This window comes from Dendrobates tinctorius, unplaced genomic scaffold (genome assembly GCF_039654945.1).
Source record: "Dendrobates tinctorius isolate UK_male_01 unplaced genomic scaffold, ASM3965494v1 ptg000158l, whole genome shotgun sequence".
In the NCBI taxonomy this organism is placed as follows: domain Eukaryota; kingdom Metazoa; phylum Chordata; class Amphibia; order Anura; family Dendrobatidae; genus Dendrobates; species Dendrobates tinctorius.
In genome coordinates this window covers 31,318,221-31,338,846 of record NW_027361825.1, presented here as the reverse complement: position 1 = coordinate 31,338,846, position 20,626 = coordinate 31,318,221, and the positions used below count along the sequence as shown (strand labels likewise).

Below are 20,626 nucleotides of genomic sequence, written 5' to 3'. Positions count from 1 at the left end.
GAGTCCTTCTGATGTGAGGAATGCCGTTTTCCACTCGTCCCCTTCCCGAACCCTTATCAGATTGTAGGCCCCCCGCAGATCCAACTTGGAGAACCATTGGGCCCCAGCTAACTGGTTACATAAGTCTGGGATGAGGGGAAGCGGGTAAGAGTTCCTAACCGTTATCTTGTTCAGTTCCCGAAAGTCGAGGCACGGCCGCAAACCACCATCTTTTTTCTTCACAAAGAAGAACCCTGCTGCCACAGGTGACACAGAAGGCCTGATATGCCCTTTGCGGAGACTCTCAGCTATGTACTCCTTCATGGCTTGGTGCTCAGGCCCAGACAAATTGAACAATCGAGCCTTAGGTAACTTGGCTCCGGGTACTAAATCAATGGCACAATCATAGGGTCTATGTGGTGGCAGCGCCTCATCCTCACTTTCGGAAAAAACGTCTTCGAAATCTTTCAGGTACTCCGGAATACCTTCCAGATCGACAGACGACACAGACACTGATTTAACAGCGTTAACAAGATGTCCCCGGTTACCACATTTACTATTGCATCCCCATTGAGTGATCTCCCCTGTAACCCAATCAATGGTAGGATTATGGCGTTGAAGCCAAGGCATCCCCAGTACCAGTCCTGCAGGCAAGTTATCTACCACCAGACAATTTAGTTTCTCCACATGAGTGGAACCCACTTTTAGAGAAAAAAGTTCAGACCTGCAACAGATACCGTTTTGGGTAAGAGGAGATGAGTCAATTGCCACAAGTTTAACAGGATCGTGAAGCCTGACTGTCCCTATCTTATAAAGAGTCATAACCTTGGTATCAATCAGGTTCACAGCCGAACCGCAGTCAATAAAAGCAGTAGTCTGAACAGGACCATAACCAAGTTCCAGTTCCACCTGCAGCACCATTTTTGCACATGAGGAAAATTGTACCTGAAGGTCTGGGTAGCCTCCTCGATTACTACCCAGACCTAGTCATTTCCCGCCATCTTGGAGGATGACGGACAGGAGGGGCAGTCCTTCTTCCAATGTCCAGATTTCCCACAATAGAAGCACAACTGCTTTTCCCGGCGGCATCTTCTTTCCTTTCCCTCACAGGTGACAGCGTTCACCTCCATAGCCATAGGAAGAGTCTGGGTCTCATCTCCACTGAAGAATAAGGGCGTTTCCGGTTGCATAATGCCTCTAGCCCGCAGCCTGCGATCCATGCGAACCGCTTGGACCATGGCATCCTCCAGGGAGTCAGGCGGAGGATGAAGTGCCAAAGCATCCTTCAGACGTTCACACAGGCCTCTGTGGAACAGCCCCCGCAGGGCGGAGTCACTCCAGGAAATCTCCGCTGCCCAACGTCTGAATTCAGTACAGAACCATTCAGCCGAGTGCTCCCCCTGACAGACACTCATCACCTTGTCCTCAGCCAACCGCACTCTATCAGGCTCATCATAAATAAGCCCTAAGGCTTCAAAAAATGCATCCACAGACATTCTCTCAGGGGCAGAAGAGGAAAGCGAGAATGCCCAGGCTTGAGGGGACCCCCTAAGCAGGGACATCACCACCCCCACCCTCTGTTTCTCATCCCCAGAGGAGCGGGGTCTCAAAGAAAAAAGCTTACAGCCCTCCTTAAATGCCCTGAAATCATCCTTGTTACCAGAAAACATATCTGGTAATTTAACCGGGGATTCAGGTGGGACTAAAATGACATCTCTATTCCCCACCTGCTGGAAGCCTGTGGAAAGCACCCCCTGAACTGAGTCCTCAACCCGCCGTTGGGACTGGGCCAGAGCTTGGTGTTCCAAACTAAGCTTCTGCAGTGACTGAGTCAAGCTTTTCACCTGCTCAGATAAAGCACACATTGGGTCCATGCTGCAGAAGTGAGGAGAGAAAAAAAAATTGTAGGCCAGTTATAATGTCAGAGACACCACACTGAACTCGCTCACTGAGCCAGTGCGCGTGTCCTGAGCAAAGCGAGCTGTGCTCAAAGATACCTGTGGAGCGGGCAGCAGCCGAATAGATGCGTACTTCAGAGCTGCAGGGCCTGAAGCACGTGACTGCTAGAGGCGTGGCTTAAACTCCACAGAGCTAGGAGCTGCAAGACAATTCCTAGCAGAGTAACTGCGAGACAAAGTTACCAAGGGGCATAGACAGGGAGAATAGTCAGGACGTAGCCAATGAGTCATACACAGAGATAGCTGCAGGGTACAAGAGGGGCGAGCAGAGAGTAGTCAGATCACAGGCAATGAGTCATACACAGATAATAACGCAGTACAAAATCAACAGGCAAACTCACAACGGGAAACAGAATCGGGTCAGAACCATATAAACAAGCTATAGCAACACACAGGCACATGGGGGTCAGCACACTAGGCCGAAGGCAAAAGTATAACTGGCAGGGATTGAAGCTACCCAGAGGTTTATGAAGCTCTCCCAGAACCAGAAAGAGGCCACAATCATTAACCCCAAGTGTGCAGGTCAAAACCTGCACAGAGCTTCAGACATTAACCCCCGGTGTGCAGCTCAAAAACCTGCACTGGGATCATGACAGGAAAGAGCGCCATTTGACTTATTCAACGCAAAATTGGCTGGAATTGAGATCGGACACCATGTCACATTTGGAGAGCCCCTGATTTATCTAAAAAGTGGAAATCCCCCACAAATGACATCATTTTGGAAACTAAACTCCCCAAGGAACTTATCTAGATGTGTGTTGAGAACTTGGAACCCCCAAGTGCTTCACAGAAGTTTATAACGCCCAGGCGTGAAAATAAAAGAAATCATATTTATTCCACAAACAATTTTTTATTTTCCCAAGGGTAAGAGGAGAAATTGGACCACAAAAGTTGTTGTCTAATTTGTCCTGAGTATGCTGATATCCCATATGTGGAGAAAACTACTATATGGCCACACGTCGGGGCTCGGAAGGGAAGTAGTGACGTTTTGGAATGCCGACTTTGGTGGAATGGTCTGCGGGTGTCATGTTGCCTTTGGAGAGCTCCTGATGAGCCTAAACTGTGGAAACCCCCCCATATGTGACCCCATTTTGGAAACTAAACCCCCCAAGGAGCTTATCTAAATGTGTGGTGAGCACATTGAACCCCAAAGTGCTTCATAGAAGTTTATAACGTAGAGCCATAAAAATAATAAAATCATATGTTTTTCCCTCAAAAATGATATTTTTTCCCCCAATTTTTTATTTTCCCAAAGGTAACAGGAGAAATTGGATACCAAAAGTTGTTGTGCAATTTGTCCTGAGTAGGCTGATACCCTATATATGGGGGTAAACACTGTTTGGGCGCATGGCAGAGCTTGGAAGAGAAGGAGCACCGGTTGACTTTTTCAATGCAGAATTGACTGGAATTGAGATCAGACGCCATGTTGCATTTGAAGAGCACCTGTTGTGCCTAAACAGTGGAAACCCCCCAATTCTAATTGCAACCTAACCCTAATCTCAGCCCTAACCCTAGCCCTAACCCTAAGCCTAGCCCTAACCCTAGCACTAACCCTAGCTCTAACTCTAACCCCAGCCCTAACCCAACCCTAATGGGAAAATTAAAATAAATACAATTTTATTATTTTTCCCTATCTAAGGGGGTGATAAAGGGGAGCTTAATTTACTATTTATGGTGAGTTTTTATGTTTGGCAGCTGTCACACGCTAAAAGACGCTTTTTATTGTAAAGATAGTTTTTGCATCACCACATTTTGAGAGCTATAATTTTTCCATATTTTGACCCACTGAGTCATGTGAGGTCTTATTTTTTGTGGGGCGAGTTGACGTTTTTAATGGTGCCATTTTCGGACACAAGACTTTTTTTATTGCTTTTTATTCCGATTTTTGTGACGCATAATGAGCCAAAACTAGCATTTCATGAATTTCTTTTTGGGGTACGTTTACACCGTTCCGCATGTGGTAAAATTGATAAAGCGTTTTTTATTCTTCTAGTCAGTATGATTACAGCGATACCTCATTTAAGTCTTTTTTTATGTTTTGGCGCTTTTATGCAATGAAAACAATTTTATATAAAAAATAATTATTTTTGCATCGCTTTATTCTGCGAGCTATAGCTTTTTTAGTTTTTCGCTGATGATGCTGGGTGGTGGCTCATTTTTTGCAAGACAAGATGACATTTTCAGCAGTTCCATGGTTATTTATATCTGTCTTTTTGATAACGCGTTATTGCACTTTTTGTTCGGCGGTATGATGATAAAGCATTGTTTTTTGCTTTGTTTTTTATTTTTATTTTTTAAGGGGTTTACTAAAGGGGTTAACTAGTTGGACAGTTTGTAGGGCGGCTCGTTACAGATGTGGCAATACTAAATATGTGTACTTTTATTGCAAATAAATTTATTAGGGAATATATATTTTTTTATTTATTTAGGGATTTTTTATAAATTATTTTTACACTTTTTTTTTTTTTTTTTACTTTATTGTCCCGGGGGGGTATACATCACTGTAATGTGTCAGATCGCTGATCTGACAGTTTGGACAGCACTCTGTCAGATCAGTGATCTGACAGGCGCTGCAAAGGCTTCCTCCGTGCCTGCTCTCTGCAGGCACTGAGGAAGCCACCTCCCTGCAGGGAAGGAGACCCTCGGACAGTGCAGCACACCGCGCTGCTCTGGGGGTCTCAGGGAAACACGGAGGGAGCCCCCTTCCTGCCAATGTTTCCCTAATCCCCCGGTACAGTGATCATGTTTGATCGCAGCGTGCCAGGGGTTAACGTGCTGTGGGTGGCCCGTGACCGCCCCTGACACATAGTGCCGGGTGTCAGCTGTGATAATCAGCTAACACACGACAGTGATCAGCGGCGCTCCCCCGCGAGCACCACTGATTGTTTAGACGTACTATCCCATCCCCGGTCATATGGGCCTGGGTACCTTGGACAGGATAGTACATCTCATGTCAGAAAGGGGTTAAACACCTTCTCCGGTATTCACAGTGGAAAATGAAATGCTTGGTGAAATGCTGACAGACAGAGAAAACCCTATATTAAGGGTCACCAATCTAACACAAGAAGAGGTGCAAAACCTGCTAATTAAGACAAACCATTATTTCTTATATTTAGGGACTCTATAGCGAAGGGGTCTGTTCCACAGGAGTGGCGCATAGCAAATGTGATACCAATATTCAAAAAGGGCTCTAAAAGTGAACCTGGAAATTATAGGCCAGTATGTCTAACCTCTATTGTTGGTAAAATATTTGAATGGTTTCTGATGGATTTTATTCTGGATGAATAACTGTTTAACGCCATATCAGCATGGGTTTATAAGGAATCACTCCTGTCATACCAATCCTATCAGTTTTTATGAAGAGGTAAGCTATATACTGGACCAAGGTGAGTCATTGGATGTGGTATATATTGATTTTTCCAAAGTGTTTGATACCGTGCCACACAAGAGGTTGGTACACAAAATGAGAATGCTGGGTCTGGGGGAAAATGTTTGTAAATGGGTAAGTAATTGGCTTAGTGATAGAAAGCAAAGGGTGGATATAAATCGTATGTTCTCTAACCATGTCGCTGTGACCGGTGGGGTACCGCAGGAGTCGGTGTTGGGCCCTATTCTCTTCAACATATTTATTAACAATCTGGTAGAAGGTTTACACAGTAAAATATCAATATTTGCAGATGATTCAAAACTATGTAAAGCAGATAGTATTCTGTGACAGATGGATATGGATAAGTTGTAAACTTGGGACGAAAGGTGTCAGATGCGGTTTAACAATAACTGTAAGGTTATACACATGGGAAGAAGGAATCAATATCACCAATACACACTGATTGGGAAACCACTGGGTAAATCTGACATGGAGAAGGACTTGGGGATCCTAGTTAATGATAAACTTACCTGGAGCAAGCAGTGCCAGGCAGTGGCTGCCAAGGCAAACAGGATCATAGGGTGCATTAAAAGAGGTCTGGATATACATGATGAGAGCATTATACTGCCTCTGTACAAATCCCTAGTTAGACCGCACTGGAGTACTGTGTACAGTTTTGGGCACCGGTGCTCAGGAAGGATATAATAGAACTGGAGCGAGTACAAAGGAGGGCAACAAAATTAATAAAGGAGATGGGGGAACTACAATATCCATAGAGAATAGCAAAATTAGGATTATTTAGTCTAGAAAAAAGACGACTAAGAGGCGATGTAATAACCATGTATAAGTATATAAGGGGACAATAAAAATATCTCTCAGAGGATTTGTTTATTCCAAGGAAGGTGACAGTCACAAGGGGGCATTCTCTGCATCTGGAGGAAAGAAGGTTTTTCCACCAACATAGAAGAGGATTCTTTACTGTTAGGGCAGTGAGAATCTGGAATTCCCTGCCTGAGGAGGTGGTGATGGCGAACTCAGTTGAGGGGTTCAAGAGAGGCCTGGATGTCTTCCTGGAGCGTAACAATATTGTATCTTACAGTTATTAGGTTCTTTAGAAGGACTTAGATCTGGGGATTTATTCTGACGGAATATAAGCTGAACTGGATGGACAAATGTCTTTTATCGGCCATGCTAACTATGTTACTATGCTACTATGTAAATCGGGGAGTCAAAACAGCCTGTATAAACATTTGGTGGTGGCAGCTAGTTTTCTTGAGTTATTACTGAGCTTGTTAGTGACTGTAAAGATTACATATATTCCATGGATTTAATCTGGATGTGTATAATCTATAGGTTTATTCTGAGTTCCCCAATATCCGACATAGTAGTGAAAGCAATCGTGGCCTCATCTGTCAACCGTCAGTCAATTGCAAAATAGTTCCGATAATTGGAGACAGTGGAGTTCAGGCTTGTGACAACGTGGTAACAGTGGAGGGGATATCTGTGTAATTTCACGGCTGTTCCCTGACACCCATCATCAAGCACTGTCAATACCTCAACTAGTGATGGGCGAGTAGCATCGTTGTTTGGGTCTCCCCGAGCATGCACGGGTGTCCTCTAAGTATTTTGGCGAGCTCGGAGATTTAGTTTTCGTCATCTCAGCTGCATGATTTGCAACTTGTAGACAGGCTGAATACATGTGGGAATTCCATAAGAAACAGGCTTTCCACACATGTATTCAAGCTGTTTAGCAGTCACAAATCATGCAGATGAGGCGATGAAAACTAAATCTCTGAGCACTCCAAAATACTAAGAGACCACCCTAGCATTCTCAGGGAGAACCGAGCAACGAGTATACTCGTTCATCACTATCCTCAACTCTGCAACTAGGGACAGAGTGGCTTCCTCTGGCAGAGGTGATGTGCAGTAGAGGAATAATTTTGAACAAGAATATATAAAAATAAGATCAAAAGATAGTACTAAAGCATAACAGAGTTGTTACAGAAATCATTGGACCATCCACATAATCCATGAACTTGTCAGGTTCTCCAGAATGAGAGCCTCTCCTTGATGCATTTATAGTTGCAAAATTAAATTCCCACCTGTCCCCAAATGGATGAGATGATATGAAAAGCATGTTGAGTATCCTGTAGAAGTTTCTGCCACCTTTTGTCATCATAGCAGTTGCGTGATCCTAATATTATGTTTGCAATAACATTAGAACCTGCAAACATCAGAGTGTTGCTGGGGTCAACAGGCTGCCCTAAAGGAAGAAATAATGTTAGCATTGAATGGAAAGTTTTAATTACACAGTAATTTTGCATGGTGAACAACAACAATACATCAGAAAACAGATTGCTCATTTACTAAAAACAAATGTTTTTTTGCCAGAAAAATGTCCATACTATCATCATGGCATTGCCCATGTTTCCAGGGACACATTTCCCGTGGTAATGCTGCAGACCAAATTCCCGGTGGGCAAAGGCTTCTTACTATAGTGAGGGTTCGGACAGCCTATGCGTTGCCCATGTGATCTCAACATATTCTCCATCCCACATCTGTGATATCCATTGATATCCATGACATTGAGCGCACTAATCTTTTTATTATGTACTAGCTTAGGCCTCTTTCACACATCAGGTTTTCGCCGTCAGGCGCGATCCGGCGCTTTTGACAGAAACCGGATCCGGCGAAATGCAATGCCGGATCCGGTTTCCCCCCCATTGACTTGCATTAGAGCCGGATCGAGCCGGATGGCCATGCGTTTCATCCGATTTTCGCCGGATCCGGCAATGTGACGCGATCCGGCGTCTGGAAAAAACGGCTACTGTAACGTTTTTTGTCTCCGGCGAAAAAGCCGGACACGCCGGATCCGGTGTGTCCGGCTTTTTCATACAATGAAAGCCTATGAGCGCCGCAATGCGCCTGATCCGGCGACAGCCGGATCCGGTGGCCGGATCCGTTTTTTTTGGTCTGAGCATGCTCAGTAGCTCTGCCCACAAGACATATATAAAAGCAAGACAGTGGGACCCTCAGCCACACCCAACATGCCACCCAAGCCAAGAACCAGGAGCAGGAGAAGGCAGCAGACATCTGCAGCACCATCAGCACCACCACCACCCCAAATGGAGCAGCAAAGGGAACATGCTGAGGAACGGGAGGGGAGTCCAGCAGCAGATGAGAGACGGTAATTATCAAATCCCCCATTCCTAAAAACTAGGGCTATTGAATATCAAGATATTCATTGGCCCTTTGTTTCTCTTTATTCAACAGCCGCCCAATAGATGCAGCAGCAGCAGCAGCAATGGCAGCAGCTGGAACACTACCCACAGGCATGGAGTGTGGCCACCAGGAAGACAGCACATCATCTTCTGGGAGCCCTCCCTCGCATCGTCAGCGTTTGACGGTAAGTTTTTATTTCCAAAATCCATCATCTCTGTAATATATGTCTATTCATTGCCTTTTATTTCAAAACAGGATTCACAAGATGAAGAGGAGCTCCCAGAAGAAGAAGGAAGGGGTGGACAGACACTTGGAGTGGGCTCACAATTGGTAAGTTTTTTGCATCAAACGCAGAAACACAACATCACACTACACACAACACATAGAAAACAATGTTCTGCAGACCACACACAGCAAACAAATGCCTACATCCAAAGACATAACATTTTTTGTTTTCTTCTCTAGTCTTCCCAATCTGGTGCTCGGCCAAGAGGTCCTCGCAGTGCCTCCCAGGGTCGTCGGCGACAGCAACGCGGCGGTCACCAGCGTGTAAGTATAAATATTTTTGCTTTGTTTTTTTGCACTTTTTATTTCATTTCTTTTGTGGAGGCTAATTATGTTATTTTTGTCTTTTTCTTTAACAGCCTTCACAGCGTGCTCCCGACTCTGACGGTGAGGATGGAGGACTCGATGTGGAGTCATTGGCAGACAGTTTGAAAACTTGAGAGTCATTGGAGCGGCCATAGGCCCCAATATCAACCGCAATAAATTTGTATTCCGCGTCAGCGATGGCCATGAGGACAATTGAAAAATATTTCTTGTAATTGAAATATTCCGATCCCGATCCAGCTGGCTTTACAATGCGGATATGTTTCCCGTCCACAGTGCCCAAGCAGTTGGGAAACTGACATATCTGTTGAAACTTGTCAGCAATTTCAATCCACCTCTCTGTTGTGGGCTCTGGTAAAAACTCTTCAGCTAAGGAGTCCCACAGTGCACGGCATGTGTACTTCACAATTCCAGATATGGTGGAAATCCCGAGTCTGTAGTGGAAATGCAGTGACGAAAGGGATTCTCCAGTTGCAAGAAATCTGTGGGGAATTAAAAAACAATAAATTAGTTTTAAATCACAGCATTACATACCAAAACTGAGCTATAACACTTGGAGATACAAACTACCACCAACAAGATTGCAGTGAAAGTGTGCTCTGATGCGATCACATCCAATAAATGTGGCTTACCTTAAAGTCACCATCAGACGCTCTGCGGGTGAAACAGAGAAGCGGCAATAGGTGTCCGCTTTTCTTATGAGGTGTGCAATGCGCTCCACCAAGTAATCAAAATTCTCCATTTTCATCCGAACATATCCAAAAAATTTATCCGGGTTTCGTCGAAGGTCCATGCAGAGTGTAGAATAGACCCCACGCGTCATTCTCTTGGCTGTGATGGGGTGGATCCACAAACGTCGTCTACGATGCCTGATGCACTGCTGTCTCGCTCTCTCCTTCTCCAGAACAATCACCCTCAAACGATTCGCCTCCACTATAAAATCCACCAAATTCTTCAAAATATTTCCAATGACAACATCCATCTTCGCCAGTAACTTGCTCTTCTCTCCAACCTGCACTTTCTCCTCTACAACCTGTCAAAGAAGGGCTGTAGGAACATGCTATATATAGTTTTCCTGTAGCCAATCCCGTTCGGAAGGCCACAAGGGTCAATTTTAAAAACCGGATCCGGCGTAATCCGTCGAAAAACGGATAGAAAAACGGATGAACCGGATGAGATGGATCCGGTTTTGTCTGTCAAGAACAAGACAGATCCGGCAGAAAACCGGATCCGGCACATCAGGTTTTACAAAACATTTGCCGGATCCGGCACGATGCCGGATCGTGCCTGACGCCGAAAACCTGATGTGTGAAAGTAGCCTTAATGAATGCTGCGTCCTACACTCGTGACCCACGTATAATTTCTGACGATCTGATTGATCGATCACCCATTTCTTGTACATGCCACACCTCGCACATGTGGCATGCAGATGTTGTTTTGTGCTCTGATTGTTTCATTTTCTGTCTTTATGGTTTCATGATTGGCTGTCTCTTTATGACGCATATATTATCTGTCCTTTTCCTATAGGTTGTCAATCAATTGAGTCCACCTATTGTTAGCGTCGGATTCTGGGCGCTGCACAGCGGGAATCCCGAGCCTTACCGTCCACGGTCTCCCATTCTTCTTCAGCCGCAGTGGAGACTGTTCAGCACACTCCTCGATCCTGGCGTTCTGCTCACACCAGCATTGTGGGTTCGGTTGCTGCTGCCACCTCTGGTCCAGTTATGGCAATGCAGCCTGGCCAGCAACAAAAGACTCCAGAGTCTAAGTCCTTCCTTCGGTCCACTGAGCATGCTTGTGAGACTATCTCCCATTGGGGATCGGGAGTAACATGCTCAGGTCCTTCTCCAGTTTGGATTGGACCATCTGGAGGGTCAGGAATGTCCCGGAAGGACACAGCTATAAAAGGTTCGCATGGCCGCCCCGCCATGCACTATGATAGACTCTGAGACTATAGTGTATGTGTATAGTGTATGTGTGATGACAGATGTATGAGACTGGTGATTGACTCATTAAGATTCCCCCTCCTTGGATATTACGCATGAGTTAGGGTTTAGGAATCAGAGTCAGAACTGTTGCTCTGACATTGCTTAGTGCCGCATTGTAACTACTCATCACTCTCTAGCATCCTGGGGCGTCGGCCAGTTCAGGCCTCTTGAACCACTGCTACCACAGCATCCGCCAGAGTAGCGCCGAGCGCCATATGTGCGCTTTCCAGCTCAGTTGTCATGCTGGTTAGTGGCGTCTGCAGGGCGGACATTGCACCCACTCAGAGCAGTGGTTCACATTGCTTTGACCTGTGACCTTAACAGGTTTCATTTATTCACCGGCTTGTGTGAACCAAGTGAGGTAACGGAGTTCGTTCCTGCAAGCACTGGGTCAATGATTACCCAACGGTGTCCAGCTTCCCCTTACACACCTCTCTCCTCATTGCTTAGCTGCAGTTTGTCACCTCTGCACGGTGGGCCCCGGGCTGCGAACGCACCTCATATCTTATTCCATCTTTATTATTTGGTGCGTTCTGCCAGCCTGTAACACCTATATGTATGCTTACCTTCCTGTTCCTTTTAAAACATGCCACCTGACAAAGCTGACAAAACTAGGGCATCACCACAGCCAAGTTCCACTTCACTAGCACTTTGTAAGTCTTTTCAACACTTATATTTGGCTTTTTACTCTCCACAGCAACATAGACTTTAGGCATGTATATGGTATAACAGTTGTACAGTGCAAACTGAGCTTGTGTCTGTAGCCATCCACAGTGTTACTCTGTCACTTTAAATGAAACATTAAATGATATTATATATTTTCTTTATATTAAAAAAGTATTTTTTTTTGTGAGAAATTCTTTGCACCTCTTATTGTTTTGGTTTAATTTGATTCTTTGGGCGGTGTCTCCGACACTTCTTCAATACTTGTTGGCTATGGAATAATTTTTTTTCTAAGATACTAAGAAGCCATAGGAACTTCAGTTGCCCATATTGTCTCCATGCAATCCTTCTCCAAAATTGAGAAATATTCTTGACTCCAATGTTTCTATGTCTTTAATAGTTTAACCTTCTACATAAAGCTATGATCTTAACTTTATTTAACAAACCTACCATTCAATCTTGTGAAATGATCCACAATATGCTTTGCCTCCTCTTGTAGAGGTTCTTCTAAACTCTTTTTACCCATTCCAAAATCTTTGAGGGTTGTGATAGAAAAAAGTCTCAGTTGACTCCAAGTTTCATCATTGGCGAGTGTCAATCCTTAAAAGAAAAAGACAAATATGAAATGTACAGAATATGGCTCAATTTTACAATGACAATTTCCTTTGAAATTCCTTAGTTATTGGTACAATATATAAATCTACTAAGTAACTTGTATGATATTGTAGGGAAGGTGACCTGACGGACGGACTGACTGGTCAGATTTCAGAAGGGAAAACAGCTAGGAAAGAGTAGGTGACGTGCAGTATCTTGGGTTGACCACTAGATGGCAGGGAGGAGTGTAAGGTCAGGACTTGACATCAGCTTAGGGCTAAAGAAACAGTTGGTCATGGGGGGTGGAGTTACAGGGAACCGGGAAAGTTATAAATTTGACAGGAGGGTTCCAGAAAGTTCCAGTCCCGAAGAGGGAGCTCAAGTGACAGGAAGACTATGACAGTTGGTGCACTGTGAGGAAAACCTAACCAGGGGACTGAGGAGAAAGGAAGTTAGGGGGGTGGTCCTGACACGAAGAACCGCAAGACAGACGAGGCCCCGGGGGGCAAGCACACCGAAATAAAGACGACAACCGACCAGTAAAATTTCTGTTGGTGTACAGGCCTAAGGTGGCCACAGTGACTGAGCTGTCAGGAGTGTCGTGGAGTTGAAAAAGGGGACGGTGCATATAATTACATCTCTGGAGAAATGTACAGTGTGTGTGTAAGGGACCCGGAAACGGAGGGCAGAGAAAAGGGATTGCAGTGTATTGTGAGTGCCGTCAGTCGGACGGCAGAGAATAAACTTGGACCTGTTGCACCTGAAACCTGCCTCCATCTTGTGTTTGTACGTCACTGCGCAGTATACAGAGGAACCACCCCCCAGCCCGGCCTACAACCCTACACTTGGCGTAGTCGGCATGATCAACGCCGCTAATACAATATCTTCTGCGGTAGGCCTGCCTCGGAGGAATGGAAACGGACTTGGACTGCATTGTTTGGATTATAAACACCTGTGGATTACAAATTACCAACCTGTGGATTACAAATCGGGAGCGCTGTGGCATATTTGCGTTGCCAGCAGAGGAACCGGGGCGGTACCAGGTTTGGAGCAAGATGGCGGTGCTGCTTCAGCGCAGAGGAGAGGTCCGGATGTTTGCAGTCGTTCTGGTTGGACTGGGACCCCCTCCTACGTACCCCTGGGGACAGCGATTTATACCAGGAGGCCGACGCTCCCACATACTGGACCCTAGCAAGTGGGTGGAAAGGCCTGCCGTCGCCCCACCCTGCAGAGGGAGTGGCACAGAGGAAAAGATTGGCTGCGGCTGTTTGGCGCCATTCGATTGCAGCCCACCGGACGGGATGCGACGCTGCGTTGTCAAGGCATCGGCCGCCTGGAGTGGCGATGGTGGCGGGAGGTCGAGCTTTGCCAGAAGATCCATACCTTGGAGTCACGAGTAGCCAGTTCAATCTCAGGTGGAGGAACGGAGCCATGGCGGATTCCACGGGAGCAGCCGCCAAAGATGCCAGCAGAGAACCCCTCCGCGGAACCTCTGAGCCTGGAGGCCAGCCCCACCGGATGGTGGAGTGAAGAGCGGACACTGTGGGGGCAGCCGCGGAAAAATGTGACGGAGACCACGGCACCGGGAGAGATGAGAGTTCCCCCGGATCTGCCAGCGGCTCCGCAAGCGGCCCTCACCACTCAGCCGCAGCACGCGGCCTTCTGTGATCCAGAAAGTCTGGCCAAGGAAAACCCCACTGTCTATGCGGATCTGAGTGGGGCCTCCACTCCCAGCCCCGAGCCACTCCGGCTGGTGACGCCATGCCCGGTGTTGCCGGTGCAGAGCCTGCCTTCAGAAGACGCTGTTGCGTTCCCCCTGCAGTGGCGACATCCTCCCCGAAACCGGCCGTTACTCCGGTTATGCCGGCTCCGGCTGAAGCTCCGGATGCAGTCCACCCTGTGGCCGAGGTTATGCCGGCGTTGTAACTGGCTGCGGCCTATTTATCATGCCCTGTGGCCCAATCTGCGGTAAACCTGACTGCCCCTATTCGCCACCCGGCCCCAGCGGCTGCTGGGTCGCTGACATCATCAGCCGCCTCTGCCCTGGTTTCACCCCAGGCTTAGTCTCGCCCACCAGACTCCCGAGCTTACACCGGAACCTCCGTTTGGGTCGCAGAAGTGATAAAAAAAGAAGGCCAGGGAGCAGGAAGTGTGGAACCAGCTCCACGCGAAGGGAGAGGCTGGTATGGCGGCTACTCGATCTTTGGGATGGCTCGTATACACGAATATACCCAAGGGGTGTGGGTTCATGCGTGATTTTGCTACCGGCCAGAACGTTTATATCAATGTGGCCTCTATTCGCCACGGCCGGGCTCTACACGAGGGGGACATGGTGTCATACTACAAAGAGTACTGTCCCCACGGCTACTACGCAGTAGCTGTGATTGCTGAACCCGAAGATCACGAGCCCCCGTAGAAAGAACTCTAGAGACACTCCCTGCATCCCAGGAGCTCCACGGCAGTGGGGCCCCTTGCTACCGGCCACTGGGAGATGGACTGTTGGAATTTCGTTGCACCGTTGTGCAGACCACGAGGACAGTTTTCTGTCCAGGTTACAGAAAATGTTTTTTTTATAATGTTGAAGTTAGTTTGCCTGACACGGTAGGGATGCGGAAAAAAAAAAGAGAGGGGAGTGTCAATGTTAAAGGAAGGGGGAGAAGATCTGCTATGTTTTATTGTTTCTGTGCATAATGGTTTTAAAGCAATAGTAAAAAAAAATATATATATATATATATAAGAAAATGGGGTACTTGTGCTATTATAGAGTTGTTTGTTGTATAATATGCAAAAGTAAAATGTAACAGGACCGGGTAAGAGAGGGTCTGTGTGACTAAAGGAAATGTGAGACTGAAGGAGTCTATGAGTTGAGAGGGTCTGGGAGACCGAGACGCCGACCATGACGGGTAACCAAAAGAAAGACAAAGAGATGGAAGATTTGAACCGGACAGGAGTCTTAGGTCAGGTCCCTGACACCACAGACACACCAGAAAGAAGAAGTCGGGCGCTGGTAATGATCTGGTAGGTGTAAGGCCTCGATCATGACGTGCCGTATTGTGGAGAGTGACAGAAGGGGAGTGTAGGGGAAGGTACACACCAGAGGGAGCGAATCCGGGTGTACCTAGCCCAGTTTTAAAGGACGTTGTCATGTGGCATGCGCGCTGGCGAGTGGCAGTAGGCCGCTCGGAGCATGGTGCTCCTGGTTTGGTTTGGCCCCCGCGGATAGCAGGTTTGGCCCAACAACTGGTCCAACAACAGATGGTAGTAGAAGCTTCAGAACGACTAAGGCAGGGACGACAATTGTCGAGGACGACAATAGACAAAGGAAGGGAGAGTGTAGGGAAGGTGACCTGACGGACGGACTGACTGGTCAGATTTCAGAAGGGAAAACAGCTAGGAGAGAGTAGGTGACGTGAAGTATCTTGGGTTGACCACTAGATGGCAGGGAGGAGTGTAAGGTCAGGACTTGACATCAGCTTAGGGCTAAAGAAACCGTTGGTCATGGGGGGAGGAGTTACAGGGAACCGGGAAAGTTATAAATTTGATAGGAGGGTTCCAGAAAGTTCCAGTCCCCAGGGGGAGCTCAAGTGACAGGAAGACTATGACAGTTGGTGCACTGTGAGGAAAACCTAACCAGGGGACTGAGGAGAAAGGAAGTTAGGGGGGTGGTTCTGACACGAAGAACCGTAACACAGACGAGGCCCCGGGGGGCAAGCACACCGAATTAAAGACGACAACCGACCAGTAAAACTGCTGTTTGGTGTACAGGCATAAGGCGGCCACAGTGACTGAGCTGTCAGGAGTGTCGTGGAGTTGAAAAAGGGGACGGTGCGTATAATTATGTCTCTGGAGAAATGTACGGTGTGTGTATAACGGGGCCCAGAAACGGAGGGCCGAGAATAGGGAATGCGGTGTATTGTGAGGGCAGTCAGTCGGACGGCGGAGAATAAACTTGGACCTGTTGCACCTGAAACCTGCCTCCATCTTGTGTCTGTACGTCACTGCGCAGTATACAAAGAAACCACCCCCCAGCCCAGCCTACGACCCTACAATATAACCACTAGAGTTGAGCGATACCGTCCGATACTTCAAAGTATCGTATCGGATGGTATCGGCCGATCTTTAAAAAAAGTATCGGTATCGCCGATTCCGATACCGGAAGTCCCATTCAAGTCTATGGGACTTCCGGTATCGGAATAAGAAAAACCCTTTCCTGCCCTTGTACAGCCTCTCTGGGGTCTGTACGGGCCTTTCGGGGGGCTGTGCCGGCCTGCCAGGGGGTCTGTGCAGGCTCCGGTGGTCTGTGCCGGCCTGCCGGGGGGCTGTGCCGGCCTGCCGGTGGTCTGTGCAGGCTCCGGTGGGCTGTGCCGGCCTGCCGGGGGGCTGTGCCGGCCTGCCGGGGGGCTGTGCCGGCCTGCCGGGGGGCTGTGCCGGCCTGCCGGGGGGCTGTGCAGGCTCCGGGGGGCTGTGCCGGCCTGCCGGGGGGCTGTGCCGGCCTGCCGGTGGTCTGTGCAGGCTTCGGGGGTCTGTGCAGGCATCGTCCGATGGGACTACAAGTCCCATCGGGCGATGCCTGCTACCATGACAGTGATTGACACATTAGCCAATGATGGGACAGTAGTAGTCCCATCATCCGGCTAATGTGTTAAATGTAAAAGAAAAAAAAAAAATTACATGCTACATACATACAACATGCATACTACATACATGCTACATTCATACTACATAAATACTACATGCTACATTCATACTACATAAATACTACATGCAACATACATACTACATATATACTACATACATACTACATATATACTACATGCATGCTACATACATACTACATGCTACATACTACATATATACTACATGCATGCTACATACATACTACATGCTACATACATACTACATATATACTACATGCATGCTACATACATACTACATGCTACATACATACTACATATATACTACATGCAAGCTACATACATACTACATGCTACATACATACTACATATATACTACATGCATGCTACATACATACTACATGCTACATACATACCACATACATACTACATGCATGCTACATGCTACATACATACTACATATATACTACATGCATGCTACATACATACTACATATATACTACATGCATGCTACATACATACTACATATATACTACATGCATGCTACATACATACTGCATGCTACATGCATGCTACATACATACTACATACATACTACATGCATGCTACATATATACTGCATGCTACATGCATGCTACATACATACTACATACATACTACATGCTACATACATACCACATATATACTACATACATACTACATACAATACATTCATACAATACATACATAGACATACAGTACATATAACATAGAGTAACATACTTACCAATACTTGTCACATTGTTCCCCGAAGCCAGTGTCTTTTCCGGAATAAATATTAACATAACAAACCACAAAAATACTCACCCACGATCCGAAGCAGTCCACGAGTGTGTCCCACGACGATCTTGGGTAGAGAACGGCAGCATCAGATGATGCTGCCGTTCTCTACGGGCTGCAGGAATCCAATGACGGAAGGTAGGTATCCTTCCGCACTGTATTCCTCCGCCACTTAAAAAAAAAAAAAGTCCCTAGTCTCACTTTATGCCATTGCTGTGTGGGAATTTCCCACGCAGCAATGGCATAAAGTGAGACTAGGGACTTTTTTTTTTTTTAAGTGGCGGAGGAATACAGTGCGGAAGGATACCTACCTTCCGTCATTGGATTCCTGCAGCCCGTAGAGAACGGCAGCATCATCTGATGCTGCAGTTCTCTACCCAAGATCGTCGTGGGACACACTCGTGGACTGCTTCGGATCGTGGGTGAGTATTTTTGTGGTTTGTTATGTTAATATTTATTCAGGAAAAGACACTGGCTTCGGGGAACAATGTGACAAGTATTGGTAAGTATGTTACTCTATGTTATATGTACTGTATGTCTATGTATGTATTGTATGAATGTATTGTATGTAGTATATATGTGGTATGTAGTATGTATGTAGTATGTATGTAGCATGCATGTAGCATGCAGTATGTATGTAGCATGCATGTAGTATATATGTAGCATGCATGTAGTATATATGTAGTATGTATGTAGTATGTATGTAGCATGCATGTAGTATGTATGTAGTATGTATGTAGTATGTATGTAGTATGTATGTGGTATGTATGTAGCATGTAGTATGTATGTAGCAAGCATGTAGTATGTATGTAGCATGCATGTAGTATGTATGTAGCATGCATGTAGTATGTATGTAGCATGCAGTATGTATGTAGCATGTATGTAGTATGTATGTAGTATATATGTAGTATGTATGTAGCATGTAGTATGTATGTAGCATGCATGTAGTATGTATGTAGTATTTTTTTTTTTTTTTTTAACATTTAACACTTTAGCCGGATGATGGGACTACTACTGTCCCATCATTGGCTAATGTGTCAATCACTGTCATGGTAGCAGGCATCGCCCGATGGGACTTGTAGTCCCATCGGACGATGCTTGCACAGACCCCCGGACATCAGCACAGCCCCCCGGCAGGCCGGCACAGCCCCCCGGCAGGCCGGTACAGACCCCCACAGGGTGCACAGACCACCGGCAGGCCGGCACAGCCCCCCGGCAGGCCGGTACAGACCCCCACAGGGTGCACAGACCACCGGCAGGCCGGCACAGCCCCCCGGCAGGCCGGTACAGACCCCGGGCAGTCCACACAGCCCCCCCGGCAGGCCGGCACAGCCCCCCGGCAGGCCGGCAGAGACCCCCGGAAGGCCCGAAATGACGGCGCATCATGATGCGCACACACCGCGCATCATGATGACGTCAGTCTGTCAATCAACTTTGAACTTCCGATTCCGATGCCGAATTCCGATATTGAAAAAATATCGGAAGTCGGTATCGGAATTCCGATACAGCAAGTATCGGCCGATACCCGATACTTGCGGTATCGGAATGCTCAACACTAATAACCACCATTACCAACATATTTATTCCCAGCAAACTTACCTCCATTGTTGAGTATACGATTTAAAACTGGTAAACTGCCCCGATTAGTAAAAGCATCTCCCATTTCAATTAGTACCTCCTTTGCTGCCTGGTATCCAGTCAGAACCACTGTAGGTTTTGAGCCAAAATAGAAAGTATACATGGAGCCATACTTCTCAGCCAACTGTGAAAGTAAGTATCAGAGACCTTCTTACAAAGTAACTAAAGCCAAATTATATACTTAAAATAATGTAACAATATTGCTATAAATGTAAGATTTATGGTAGTCATAAGCCTCAAATGCAAAATCATCTGTGGCTCCCAGCTCAGCAGATGTGACTGATGGGGTAACCAAACAGGTTGGCAGTAATATTCTTGGTATAGAGGTATTAGTTGTTTTTTTTTATAGTGGTGTTGGTCTACTATGTTTCCATCTGCAATAGTTTCCATCTGCAATAGATCCATCTGCAATGGGAACAGAATGATATCTGACTAAATGGCACCATAGAATAAATGGAAGTCTAATGCGTTTTAGTGTCCATGCCAGCTGTAATTTAGAACATCTACCTATAAGTTAAGGTGATTATCACATTGCAACCTCACAAGACAAACTGTAAGAAGAAACTGATACTGGGAAGAAACTTACCTTTTTTAAGCATGGCACAATTCCACCAGACTGCATCAGAAGAAAGTTGCCCAAAATTGGCAATGGAAAAGGTCCAGGTGGCAAAGTTCTTGTCTTCCATAAATGTTTACAGTAAAATAAGAGCATAAAAGTAATGACACCGACCAAGATGGTCAAGGCATTCTGCTGGTCAACCATGTCTCTGCAATTACCTGCATCTACTTAGTGCTCTCTCTCTCTTTGTCCTGTGTGTGCTAATATAAATATATATAATACAGGGAGGTTACATTGGATCATCGCCAAATATTTTGTGAAAGTTTCCTGGAGCTGTGCTCTGCAGCTGGCTCTGATTTTGCAGAACTTGCATAATGATTGGATCTTGTAAAACAAAATAATAAAAATAGCAAGAGCACACATGATAGTTTGGAATTTCATGATGAAATGATTAGCGATGCTGGGGAACTGTCCTGAATCATAGAATCATAGAATCGTAGAGTTGGAAGGGACCTCCTGGGCCATCTGGTCCAACCCCCTGCTCAAAGCAGGATTCGCTAAATCATCCCAGTCAGATGTCTGTCCAGCCTCTGTTT

At 46.3% G+C, this 20,626-nt stretch overlaps 1 protein-coding gene across 1 annotated transcript in view; it reads right to left on the bottom strand.

Annotated features, from left to right (window-relative positions):
- Positions 1–20,368, bottom strand: part of LOC141052043 (cytochrome P450 2G1-like) — a 177,083-nt gene extending 156,715 nt beyond the window's left edge. Inside the window, exons 1-4 of the mRNA XM_073549222.1 lie at positions 20,058–20,368; positions 19,433–19,595; positions 12,237–12,386; positions 7,407–7,567 (exon numbers count right to left, since the gene is read on the bottom strand). Coding sequence (XP_073405323.1) covers positions 7,407–7,567; positions 12,237–12,386; positions 19,433–19,595; positions 20,058–20,234 — 651 coding nt within the window. The 5' untranslated portion in view covers positions 20,235–20,368. The remainder of the gene's footprint in view (positions 1–7,406; positions 7,568–12,236; positions 12,387–19,432; positions 19,596–20,057) is intronic.
- Positions 20,369–20,626: the final 258 nt, after the last annotated feature.